The sequence below is a fragment of the Sinocyclocheilus grahami genome, unplaced genomic scaffold (genome assembly GCF_001515645.1).
Source record: "Sinocyclocheilus grahami isolate Dianchi unplaced genomic scaffold, SAMN03320097.WGS_v1.1 scaffold179.1, whole genome shotgun sequence".
Lineage (NCBI taxonomy): Eukaryota > Metazoa > Chordata > Actinopteri > Cypriniformes > Cyprinidae > Sinocyclocheilus > Sinocyclocheilus grahami.
In genome coordinates this window covers 1481504-1494579 of record NW_015505358.1, presented here as the reverse complement: position 1 = coordinate 1494579, position 13076 = coordinate 1481504, and the positions used below count along the sequence as shown (strand labels likewise).

Here is a 13076-nt window from a genome sequence, read left to right as displayed (position 1 = left end):
CACAGCTTAAGATCTAAAGAAACTGCAAAAACCCATCATGAGCTTCAGGGAGAACATCAAGACTTCCACACCAAACTCCGTTGAGGCATAAGGGACCCAAGTTGGCCTCAAAGCATCACTGCTCACATTATAGAACCTGCAGTTCAAGTAGGTACCAAATAAACACTTCCAGTTGCAACATCACAATAAACAGTGCTGAAAAATCACATCCGGTCACCAGGGGTGTGAAGTAACAAATATTCACGTTACAGTAATTTAGTTTATCAGTAATTATACTTTGAGTAGTTTAAAAAGTGTACTTTCACACGAGTACATTTTAACTGATGTATCGGTACTGTCACTCTGCTATTTTCCTCAGTTTGTGGCAGTTACATGCTTATTTTAAATTAAATTTTTTTTATCCATCAATGTGATTGGCAAATCAAATTGTGCATAGAAAACCTTAACCGCCAATTGTTTATAATGGCTGCTGGAAGTGCATTCTTCAAGCATCAATTCAGTCACATCTTCCTCTAACTTAATATGTTAATGTAAATTCGGATTTCTGCTTACTAAATGATTTGTATACATGCCGATCTACACTGCCTGAAATTTGGTGTGAGGTTGTGGGTATTGCATACAATGTTAAGTACTCACTCCCGCAAGTGCCACGGTCGGTAAATTCCCACTCACTTATGAGACACACGATCTGCGCTGCCTCATCTCTCGCGTGCGTTCTGCAGCGGTCACTTGGATAAGTAATTGCTGCTTGATGACTTTTGATCAGTTTGAGCACATGATGCGTGCTGTGAAAAAGTGTTGCAGTACTCAATAGTACTTTTAATAGGCTACTCTTACTCAAGTAGTTTTTTGCACAAGTACTTTTACAGTACTCCCACTACATTTTGGAAGGTAATGGTACTTTTACTTGAGTATTGTTCAGTACCCTTTCCACCACTACCCGTCACTTACCTTTGATAGTGGCATTGAACGCCAACAACTGCACGATCGGCACGGGTAATCAGAGTTCCAGCAAACACCTCAGGAGTGTAGGTAAGAGCAAAGGTGTAGACAAGCTCATCCTCAGTCATCTGTAAGAAATTTAAGTTGTTACCATGAGAGGTAGTTTCCCCACACTGGCAGCACATTCAAATCGAAACTGGTTAAACTAAAAGGCAACAGGTTTTCCATTTATTTAAAACCAGCAATAAGTTCCCCCCCCAATTTACTGAAAACCAGCTGAAGTCTTCCATTGCTCTTGAACCATTACAGGACCGAGTGAAGCATTAACTTCCCACTGAACACCTAGAAAAAGCAAATACCCAAGTTAAGTAGAGCACTTGAAGTGTCAAAAAGCAATCTTAAAATAGCTACCTACCCCCAAAAGGAGCACCATTTCCTCCATCAGGATCACATGTTGAGTCACAGCAACCACAAGCCTGGTGGTTACCATCAGCAGCAAACCACCTGCAACAGGAAAAATCAGACAGCACCTTCAACGGGTTCTTAAAGGGGTCATATGATGCAATTTCAAGTTTCTTTCTTTTTGGAATGTTACAAGCTGATTGTGCATAGATAAAATTCCTGAAGTTGCAAAGACTAAAGTCTCAACCAAAGATATTTGAAAACTGCTCGTTCTAACATGCCCCCACATATCTACCTCACCATGTGGAAATATTTGCATAATGCAGCCCAAATGTGCACGCAAAGGCTTGGTTTCAGTAACCGCAGTTAGTGCTGAAGCAGCCATGTCAGGGAGACGCTGTTTGCTTCTAGGCGAAAGCAAAAGCACTTTATTTGGCCTTCTGAAAGTAGATGCATTTGCGAGAGCGAGACACCACAGTGGAGTCAGCCATCTTAACCGTGGCTTGTGTATTGCAAACACATACCAGCGTCATCACGGTGTTGATCACGCTACAGTTCCCCTTCCGGGCTCGGTCTTTACATTTATTTTAAAAGATGAAGCTCGCGATTATGGTTAGGGGCGTTACATTTCCGACGAATGCTTGTGGTGTCCTGCCAATCACAATGTTATGTAGATCTGCAAGAGACACGTAAGAGGTCACAAAACCAAAGCACATGGTAAGAGAAGTCAAATTCATTCAACAGTACGCACAGGACTGTATTCTCCCTGGAACATGAAGGCCTCCAGCTGGAACCGGATCTGGTCTTCCTGGGTTTGAGGCATGAAACGGGAGCCGTAGTCTTGGCATCAACAAAGCACCTGATGAGTAGTGACAAAGAACTCAATGTCATCTCTGTAGCATCAAGTCCCTAGACCTCACCCTAATTCTCAGGGACAAAGTTGTGAGAGCAGCTGCATGCATCAAGTGTCATGACCAGTGCTGCGTTCCAATGTGGTTACTTACACGACGCCCTTAAAGTACGTACTCTTTTGCTGAAAAGGTACAGTTGTGTGTGGTAAGAGAGTAGGCAAGCGCTCACGTCATACAATTGCCTTGTTAACAGACCACGCCGTTGCATACTTGCACGCACCCTTTCACTAAACGGTTAATCTAGTTTCAGTTCACATTCTCCACATTGCATTTCCTACCATATTGAGAGAAAAGTAGCATGTTGATCTGCCAGCCATGGGTCTAAGCAGAGAACTCTACCAAATTTTTGCATGATGCATTTAAAAGTGAATAGCCAAACAAGTGTTTATTTAAAAGGTTAAACTGTCACAGTCTGAAATTCACACACAATGTGATAGAAGCACAAATGCATTATACAACACATGACTAGGGTTAGAAACTATTTTTGGCCAGCATTAAAGGGTTCTTACAGTAAGATAAATAACCCTTCAAGATGTTGTCCTCCCATCTTTGCACCAGTTTTAATTTGGTTGACATTGTGGCACAAGAAATACTTGTTGCCAGGTTAAATGTCTAAAATCCTCTACTTAACCATTAGCCTCACATCCACCATGTGTGGTTTCTTTATTCTTGTTTTTAGATCTGAACCAAATATTTCACCAAAGGGCAACAGATTGTGGGCAATTTTTGCCATTAGTTTCCACGGACCCACACTTAACCTGAAATGGACCATCCACTGCTTTGGAACACTTTTACTCGCATACCATGTAGGATGGACATTATGAATATTGGGACAGTGATTCTCAGGGATAAGAAACAGCACTTGCCAAGAGGAACTTTAAAAAAAAAAAAAAAAAAAAAAAAAACCTTGTCACTTGAGTTATGCACCCTAATTCTCAGTGACCAAGTGGTCACAGAACTCACGCAAGAATAGTGACATGACTTTACCCATGATTCTCAATGAAGGAAAATCTCAGGTGAGCATTCACATCATGTACTTGGGTGGCCACACAGCAGTCAACAAACACACGCAGTGGGACGTGGTTGTACACCTTCACAGATGCCTCAATTTTAATAACATCACCCAGAAAGTACAAGTTTGAAGGCCTCTGATAGGACCGGTCATCTGAAAGAGGAAAGAACAGTTTAGGCACAGCCTCATTCACACGGCTTAAGATCTAAAGAAACTACAAACCCATCATGAGCTTCAGGGAGAACATCAAGACTCCCTCGCCAAACGCTGTTGAGGCGTAAGGGACCCAAGTCGGCCTCAAAGCATTACTGCTCATATTATAGAACCTGCAGTTCAAGTAGGTACCAAATAAACACTTCCAATTACAACACCACAGTAAACAATGCTGAAAATCACATCCGGTCACCAGGGGTGTTAAGTAACAATTACTTTACCGAAAGTAGCAAACAACAAGTCACTTACCTTTGATAGTGGCATTGAACAACTGCCCGATCGGCACGGGTAAACGGAGTTCCAGCAAACACCTCAGGAGTGTAGGTAAGAGCAAAGGTGTAGACAAGCTCATCCTCGGTCATCTGTAAGAGATTGAAGTGGTTACCAAGAGGCCACCTCTACGCTTAGGTTAAAAAAAAAAAAAAAAAAAGTTTTAGCAGTTATGCTATAGAACTACTTTTGGTTCCCCAAAGCAGCTTTCAGTGAGCAGGTTATATATATATATATATATATATATATATATAAAAACCCCACACAACTATAGGAATGGAAAGGTCGATGTTAAACAGTCAAGTTACAATTGACACAAATAACCTTTATTTATTTGGTGTACAAAGTAATCCAGTAAGACTTAACAGTTATTACAATCAGCACACTATTGCAGTCCATATTCAAAGATGAGCACCCTAGAGGCAGAGTCCTCACCAACAACAGAACATTCTCCCATAGACAAACCAGATGGCCATTGCTAAACAAATCCTTTACCTCCACAAGAACCCGGCTCTCACCGCATTGAACAGCCACACTACTGGGAATCACAGGTTGCCTCAACTGGAAGTCCACTGCCAACTTGCTTTGCACCTCTGGAACAATGGGAAACCTCCAATCCAAAGGTTTGACTGGACCCTGCAACAGCTGCTTCCCCTGAAAACCAAGAGGCTCTTGCGCAAATCCTCTGGAGTCCAGACTCTGAAACTGAGAAGCCTTTTGCAAAGGATTCAATACCCCTTGAGAAGAAAGAGTAGGACCTCTGGAAGCTGGATCTGATTGCAGCTTCATGCTGCTTGGACTTTGACTGCATCTCAAACTTCCCCATGCACTCCTCAAGTCAAATGCCACAATCACAACCAACACTAACACACCTTGCAAAAGACCCGTCCTGACAAACATTGACACAATAACCACCAGTGCTAGGCTTTGCCATTAAGTGCAGCTTTGAACTTAGGTGGCTCCTCCCCTTTCAGCTTAATTGATTACCTTTGATTCTCCTCTGGGCTTGTAGAGTTTATGCATTAGCAAATGAGAATGTTCTAGTGTCACTAGCCAACAGAAAGTTTGATATGGATCTGAGGTTTTCATCTACGCTCATTAACAATTTTACAATTAAACTTTGACAGTTTGTCTATGATAGACAGTTCAACCAACACTAACACACCTTGCAAAAGACCCGTCCTGACAAACATTGACACAATAACCACCAGTGCTAGGCTTTGCCATTAAGTGCAGCTTTGAACTTAGGTGGCTCCTCCCCTTTCAGCTTAATTGATTACCTTTGATTCTCCTCTGGGCTTGTAGAGTTTATGCATTAGCAAATGAGAATGTTCTAGTGTCACTAGCCAACAGAAAGTTTGATATGGATCTGAGGTTTTCATCTACGCTCATTAACAATTTTACAATTAAACTTTGACAGTTTGTCTATGATAGACAGAGCACATAAGCTCACACCAACAAAAGAGATTATTCATAAATAATCTATTTTTAAGAGTTGTCTCGAACTGCACACTCGAGCTCAACACATACGTTTAGACAAAAACCTTGCCCTCCATCTCCCTCTCAAACTGTCACCGGAGGCTTGAAACATTCACAAAGACCTGCTGAACATACAGTGTCACGCTGTGTTGAACGCTGTCTTTGTCTTGAAACCTAAAGATAAACATATTATTAGAAATAAAAGGTGCAAAGTTGCAAGGTAAAGACAACACTGTTGACCTACACATCTTTAGTACAGTATGCCATTGCAGTAATTCTGTCGAGTTGAATTGAATGAATAATGCAAGATTGGCAACAAATGATTTTGTTGAAACATATCTTTCTGTAGCTCAAACAATGCCAAGTTCATGGGTTTGATTCCCAGGAAATGCATTAAGAGGTGAAATGTACACCTTCAATGCTAGTCACTTTGGATAAAAGCATGTCAAATGCATAAATGCAAATATAAAATCTTTATAACTTGTTTAATGCAAAATTGGGAACAAATTTTTTAAACAGTTTTGTAGCTCAAGGCCATCGGTTTGATTCCCTGCAAACTCCCATGAACTTTCCAAATGATTATTTTATATGGTTTTCTTTTTTACTCAAATAACTGCAATGAATGCCAAATGTGTAGCTTCTTACGTCTGAAAAACACATTACAATAATTCACATCAATTGTCTTGTGAAGAGAAAAGGTGTGTTTGTAAGAAACAAATCCATAATTTTGTTTGATCAAAAATACAACACAAGTTGTTGATCTTGAGTCTTGGAGTTAAAATGAGTCAATCATCCTAAACTGAAAGTAACATCAATAGTGAAACATGGCTCCAGGGGTTAAAGGCCTCCTGAAGCAAATCGATGTGTATTTGGAATAGAAATATCCATATTTAAATCTTTATAGATCATAATCTTTAGCTTACACTAACTGACATATGCATGTCCATGAGAGTGGCGTTCCAGCAGATGACGAGAGGCTCTCCAGTGAGAGGCAATGAACAGACATACAGAGGAGAGAACAAAACAAAGGTCACAATTTAGAAGCACAAAACAAGGATTTATAAAGGGGAGGGAAAAAAAAAAAAAAAAAACGGATTTTGATAGAAGCCAAGAGGAGACTGTTTCCTTTTGTTAAATAAAGGAAACTTTGCTTCTCTAAACAAAGCTTGGTTCTTGTGAGACTAACTGAAGCATATGCTACTGTACATATCAGCTGGAACTCCACTGTCTAGTGAACATGTTCCAGTTAGCGGAAGAGCTTACATTTTTTAAAGTTATAAACATGGATATTTCAAATACACAGTCGCTTCAAAACCTTTATTAACCACCCAGAACTGTGTGGACCACTTATGGATGGACGCAATTTATTGGACTACAATTTAATCACCCATTCACTGCAATTATAAAGCTAGGAACAGCCAGGAAATCTTTAATGTAAAACAGATCACATGAAAGTCCTACACCTAGGATGTCTCGAGTAAATCATGGGGTAATTTTCACGTTTGGATTAACCATCCTTTTAATACCAGACAATATTAGGTTTCAATTTGTGTTGTGGTCAGTGCTTTTTTTATTATAACCAATTTACTCAAATTCTGCGAGTTTGGCACACTGCCTATAAAACCGTACTTGAGATGCATGCCACTTTCCCCAAGTTAAAATGCATGACACTGTAACCCAACTGAAGGGGGAAAATTCCAAAAAGTGGGAAATTCAGTTGAAAACTGGAAGGGAGTTTCTTTTAAGATACCCATTGATCTAAAAGTATGCATGTACATTGGGAAGCAAATTTAAAAATACATATTTGGTAACGAAAGGAGAATAAACTACTCATGTGCGGTTACTAACAAAAGCAATAAGTACACAACATAAGATGCATACAGAATATCTGCAGTGCTTCGGGGAAGTGGGCGTTTAAGAACATTTGGAGCAGAGACTCCAATTGGCAGAACAAGTTACAGCATCATGGGCAATGGATTCACTTAATTCTTTAAAATTGAGCTTAAACCAAGTTCACATTAGGTCTCTTTAAAGGTAAAGTTAATTTTCCTACTGAGAAAAGGGAGCATTTCCTTCCAAATAGAGAATAGGTACAGTAGGACTACCCGTTTCCCCACACTTTGACACATTCAAATTGGTTAAACTACACCGGACCACAAGAAAAGGTTTCTCCATTTATTGAAAACCAACTAAAGTCTTCGGTCGCTCTTGAACCATTACAGGACCGAGTGAGGCATTGCCTTCCCACTGAACGCCTAGAAAAAGCAAATACCAAAGTTAAGTAGAGCACTTGAAGTGTCAAAAGCAATCTTAAAAAGCAGCCACCTACCCCCAAAAGGAACAGCATTTCCACCATCAGGACCACATGTTGAGTCACAGCAACCACAAGCCTGGTGGTTCCCATCAGCAGCAAACCACCTGCAACAGGAAAAATCAGACACGGCACCTTCAACGTGTTCTTAAGTGCATGAACATACCCGTTGGAAAAGGAACAGGATTTGCGGAGAGCATCACTGGGTGCAGAAGCAAGAGTGGCCTTCACAATACACGTTATGTAGATCTGCAAGAGACACAGGTAAGAGGTCACGAAACCAAAGCAGATGGGAAGAGAAGTCGAATTCATTCAACACGTAGTACTTACAGAAGGACTGTATCCTCCCTGGAACATGAAGGACTCCAGCTGGAACCGGATCTGGTCTTCCTGGGTTCGAGGCATGAAGCGGGAGCTGGAAGCCGTAGCCTTGGCATCCACAAAGCACCTGATAAGTGACAAAGAACTCAATGTCATCTGTAGCATCAAGTCACTAGAACTTACCCTAATTCTCAGGGACAAAGTTGTGAACGAGCAGCTGCATGCATCAAGTACCATGACCCGTTCCAATGCGGCTACTTACACGATGCCCTTAAAGTACGTACTTTTGCTGAAAAGGTACAGTTTTGGGTGTGTGGTAGAAGAGTAGGCAAGCGCTCACGTCATACAATTGAATTGTTAACAGACCGGTCGTATAGTTATACGCACACTTTCACTAAACTGGCTTGTTCATCATCAGTTTCACTTAAAAGCCTCCACACTGCATTTCCTACCGTATTGAGATAAAAGTAGCAAGTCAATCTGCCAGCCATGGGTCCAAGCAGAGAAGTCTGCTTATTTTTGCATGAGCAAAGTTAATGGCCAAATGGGAGTTTATAAAAAAAGGTTAGATAAACTTTCAGACAAAGTCTGAAATTTACAGACATCGACACCATACAATTAAATTCCTGGGGGTTTTTTTACGTGCACCTTAAGATACTTTTATACATCAGGCTGTCCTAGAACGGAACACTCAATTCAATCTTGGGACCTTGTATTGACAATCTGATGTAGAAGCACAAATCCATTAAACATGACTAGGGTTAGAAACTTTTTTGGCCAGCCTAAGGGGTTCATACAATAAGAAACACTTCAAGATGTTGTCCTACTACCTTTGAACAGATTTTAATTTGGTTGGCATGGTTAAGAAATACCACTAAATGCTTGTTGCCAGGTTACGTGTGGATTAGTAACTAAACCCTTTATCTAAACTCCTATTTAACCATTAGCTGCACACATCCACCATGTTTGTGGTTTAAATTTTTACCCATTCATGTCTGCAGATCTGAACCAAATCTTCCACCAAAGGGCAACGGATTGTTGGCAATATTAGCCAGTCGAGTTTGCACGGACACACGCATCAAGAATCTGAAAGACCATGCAGGGACTTTTGGCATACAGTGCTTTGGCACACTTATTTTACTCGTATACCATTTAGGATATACATTGGGATGGTGAGTCTCAGGTGATGAGACACTTACTAAGAACTTAAAAAAAAAAAAACACCCCTTGTCACTTGATAGTTGACACCCCAATTCTCAGTGACCAAGTGGTCACGGAACAAACGCAAGAATAAAGTGACGTGACTCTACCCATGATTCTCAATGAAGGAATATCTCGGATGAGCATTCACATCAGGTACTTGGGTGGCCACACAGCTGTCCACAAACACGCGCAGTGGGACGTGGTTGTACACCTTCACGGATGCCTCAATATTAATAACATCACCCAGAAAGTACAAGTTTGAAGGCCTCTGATAGGACCAGTCATCTGAAAGAGGAAAGAACAGTTTAGGCACAGCCTCATTCACACAGCTTAAGATCTAAAGAAACTGCACAAACCCATCATGAGCTTCAGGGAGAACATCAAGACTTCCACACCAAACTCCGTTGAGGCATAAGGGACCCAAGTTGGCCTCAAAGCATCACTGCTCACATTATAGAACCTGCAATTCAAGAGAGGTACCAAATAAACGCTTCCAGTTGCAGCACCACAATAAACAGTGCTGAAAATCACATCCGGTCACTTACCGTTGATAGTGGCACTGAATGCCAACAACTGCACGATCGGCACGGGTAATCGGAGTTCCAGCGAACGCCTCAGGAGTGTAGGTAAGAGCAAAGGTGTAGACAAGCTCATCCTCAGTCATCTGTAAGAGATTGACATTGTTACCGTGAGGGTTCTCAGCTACTCTTAAAAGGTTAAAAAAAAAGGGATTGGAAAGGTCCTGTGAATGTTGACAAATTTAGTGTACAAATAATCCAGTAAGATTTAACAGTTCTTACCATCAGCACACTATTGCAGTCCTGTAGTTCATATTCAAAGATGAGCACCCTAGAGGCAGAGTCCTCACCGAAAACAGGACAGCCTCCCATAGACAAACCAGATGGCTGGATCAGTTGGCCATTGCTAAACAAATCCTTCTTTACCTCCACAAGAACCCGGTTCTCACCACACTGAACAGCCACACTACTGGGAGTCACGGGTTGCCTCAACTGGAAGTCCACTGCCAACTCACGGCGCACCTCTGGAACGATGGGAAACCTCCAGTCCAAAGGCTTGACTGGACCCTGCAACAGCTGCTTCTCCTGAAAACCAAGAGGCTCTTGCGCAAATCCTCTGGAGTCCAGACTCTGAAACTGAGAAGCCTTTTGCAAAGGGCTCAAGAATGCTTGAGAAGAAAGAGCAGGACCTCTGGAAGCTGGACCTGATTGCGGCTTCATGCTGCTTGGACTTTGACTGTGTCTCAAACTTCCCCATGCACTCCTCAAGTCAAATACCACCATCACAACCAACACGAACACACCTTGCAAAAGACCCATCCTGACCAGTTTTGACACAATAACCACCAGTGCTAGGCTTTGCCATTAAGTGCAGCTTTGAATTTAGGTGGCTCCTCCCCTTTCAGCTTAATTGATTACCTTTGATTCTCCTCTGGGCTTGTAGAGTTTATGCATCAGCAAATGAGAACGTTCTAGTGTCACTAGCCAATAGAAAGTTTGATATGGATCTGAGGTTTTCATTTATGCTCATTAACAATTTTACAATTAAACTTTGACAGTTTGTCTATGACAGACAGTTAATGTCATTTAAAAAGCACATCAAAAGAGACAAAAGAGATTCATAATCTATTTTTAAGAGTTGTCTCGAACTGCACACTCGAGCTCAACACATACGTTTAGACAAAAACCTTCCCCTCCATCTCAAACTGTCACCGGAGGCTTGAAACATTCACAAAGACCTGCTGAACATACAGTGTCACGCTGTTGAACGCTGTCTTTGTCTTGAAACCTAAAGATAAACATTATTAGAAATAAAAGGTGCAAAGTTGCAAGGTAAAGACAACACTGTTGACCTACACATCTTTAGTACAGTATGCCATTGCAGTAATTCTGTCGAGTGGAATTGAATGAATAATGCAAGACTGGCAACAAATGATTTTGTTGAAACATATCTTTCTGTAGCTCAAACAATGCCAAGTTCATGGGTTTGATTCCCAGGAAATGCATTAAGAGTTGAAATGTACACCTTCAATGCTAGTCACTTTGGATAAAAGCATCTGTCAAATGCATAAATGCAAATATAAAATCTTTATAACTTGTTTAATGCAAAATTTGGAACAAATTATTTTTTAAACAGTTTTGTAGCTCAAGGCCATCGGTTTGATTCCCTGCAAACTCCCATGAACTTTCCAAATTATTATTTTATATGGTTTTTTTACCTCAAATAATTGCAATGCATGCCAAATGTGTAGCTTCTTACGTCTGAAAAACACATTACAATAATTCACATCAATTGTCTTGTGAAGAGAAAAGGTGTGTTTGTAAGAAACAAATCCATCAAGATGTTTTTAACTTTAAACTCTTACTTCTGGCCAAAATATCCATAATCCATAACGCTTGCTCGTAAAGAGTACTTGATCTGTGCATAGTTCTATTCTGATTCAGATGAGACCAACTTTTTACAGGAGGAAGCAATATTATGGATTGTGGACTCAAGTTAAAACACCTTGATTAATTGGTTTATTACAAACACGCAAGTTTTTTCTTCACATGGCATTTATTGATGGACTGGAGTCGTGGATTTTGTTTGATCAAAAATACAACACAAGTTGTTGACCTTGAGTCTTGGAGTTGAGTCAATCATCCTAAACTGAAAGTAGCATTGATAGTGAAACATGGCTCCAGGGGTTAAAGGCCTCCTGAAGCAAATCGATGTGTATTTGGAATAGAAATATACATATTTAAATCTTTATAGATCATAATCTTTAGTTTACACTAACTGACATATGCATGTCCATGAGAGTGGCATTCCAGCAGATGACGAGATGCTCTCCAGTGAGAGGCAATGAACAGACATGCAGAGGAGAGAACAAAAGGTCACGATTTAGAAGTACAAAACAAGGATTTGTAAAAAAAAAATAATAATAAAGTCACAGGATTTTGATAGAAGCCAAAAGGAGACTGTTTCCTTTTGTTAAATAAAGGAAACAGCTTCTCTAAACAAAGCTTGGTTCTTGTGAGACTAACTGAAGCATATGCTACTGTACATATCAGCTGGAACTCCACTGTCTAGTGAACATGTTCCAGTTAGCGGAAGAGCTTACATTTTTTAAAGTTATAAACATGGATATTTCAGATACACAGTCGCTTCAAAACCTTTATTAACCACCCAGAACTGTGTGGACCACTTATGGATGGACGCAATTTATTGGACTACAATTTAATCACCCATTCACTGCAATTATAAAGCTAGGAACAGCCAGGAAATCTTTAATGTAAAACAGATCACATGAAAGTCCTACACCTAGGATGTCTCGAGTAAATCATGGGGTAATTTTCACGTTTGGATTAACCATCCTTTTAATACCAGACAATATTAGGTTTCAATTTGTGTTGTGGTCAGTGCTTTTTTTATTATAACCAATTTACTCAAATTCTGCGAGTTTGGCACACTGCCTATAAAACCGTACTTAAGTGAGATGCATGCCACTTTCCCCAAGTTAAAATGCATGACACTGTAACCCAACTGAAGGGGGAAAATTCCAAAAAGTGGGAAATGCAGTTGAAAACTGGAAGGGAGTTTCTTTTAAGATACCCCTTGATCTAAAAGTATGCATGTACCAGCAGGTATATTGGGAAGCAAATTTAAAAATAAATATTTGGTGACGAAAGGAGAATTAAAACTACATGTGCGGTTACTAACAAAATCAATAAGTATACAACAAGATGCATACAGAATATCTGCAGTGCTTCAGGGAAGTGGGCGTTTAAGAACATTTGGGGCAGAGATGCCGATCGGCAGAACAAGTTATAGCATCATGGGCAATGGATTCACTTAATTCTTTAAAATTGAGCTTAAACCAAGTTCACAGTAGGTCTCTTTAAAGGTAAAGTTAATTTTCCTACTGAGAAAAGGGAGTGTTTCCTTCCAAATAGAGAATAGGTACAGTAGGACTACCCGTTTCCCCACACTTTGACACATTCAAATTGGTTAA

General features: G+C 40.4%; 1 protein-coding gene and 1 pseudogene across 1 annotated transcript; both read right to left on the bottom strand.

The window, feature by feature from the left end:
- Window positions 1-1142: 1142 nt before the first annotated feature.
- On the bottom strand, window positions 1143-10427 carry LOC107594087 (zona pellucida sperm-binding protein 3-like). The gene is made up of 9 exons (XM_016284042.1): window positions 9865-10427; window positions 9610-9728; window positions 9421-9524; window positions 9172-9349; window positions 7871-7988; window positions 7707-7789; window positions 7559-7647; window positions 7424-7484; window positions 1143-1223 (listed from the first exon to the last, which is right to left on the bottom strand). Exons 1-9 carry the CDS (start codon window positions 10399-10401, stop codon window positions 1205-1207), a joined length of 1308 nt encoding a protein of 435 aa, XP_016139528.1. The 5' UTR covers window positions 10402-10427; the 3' UTR covers window positions 1143-1204.
- Window positions 1824-4685, bottom strand: LOC107594091 (zona pellucida sperm-binding protein 3-like; annotated as a pseudogene).
- Window positions 10428-13076: the final 2649 nt, after the last annotated feature.

Excerpts from the sequence above, each read along its gene's own strand:
- LOC107594087 (XM_016284042.1), bottom strand. The coding sequence starts at position 10,401 with ATGGGTCTTTTGCAAGGTGTGTTCGTGTTGGTTGTGATGGTGGTATTT. Across the intron at positions 9,350-9,420 it reads CTCCCTGAAGCTCATGATGG|ATGACTGGTCCTATCAGAGG; the intron begins GTTTGTGCAGTT and ends TTCCTCTTTCAG. Across the intron at positions 7,648-7,706 it reads TCCTGTTCCTTTTCCAACGG|GTGGTTTGCTGCTGATGGGA; the intron begins GTATGTTCATGC and ends TTCCTGTTGCAG.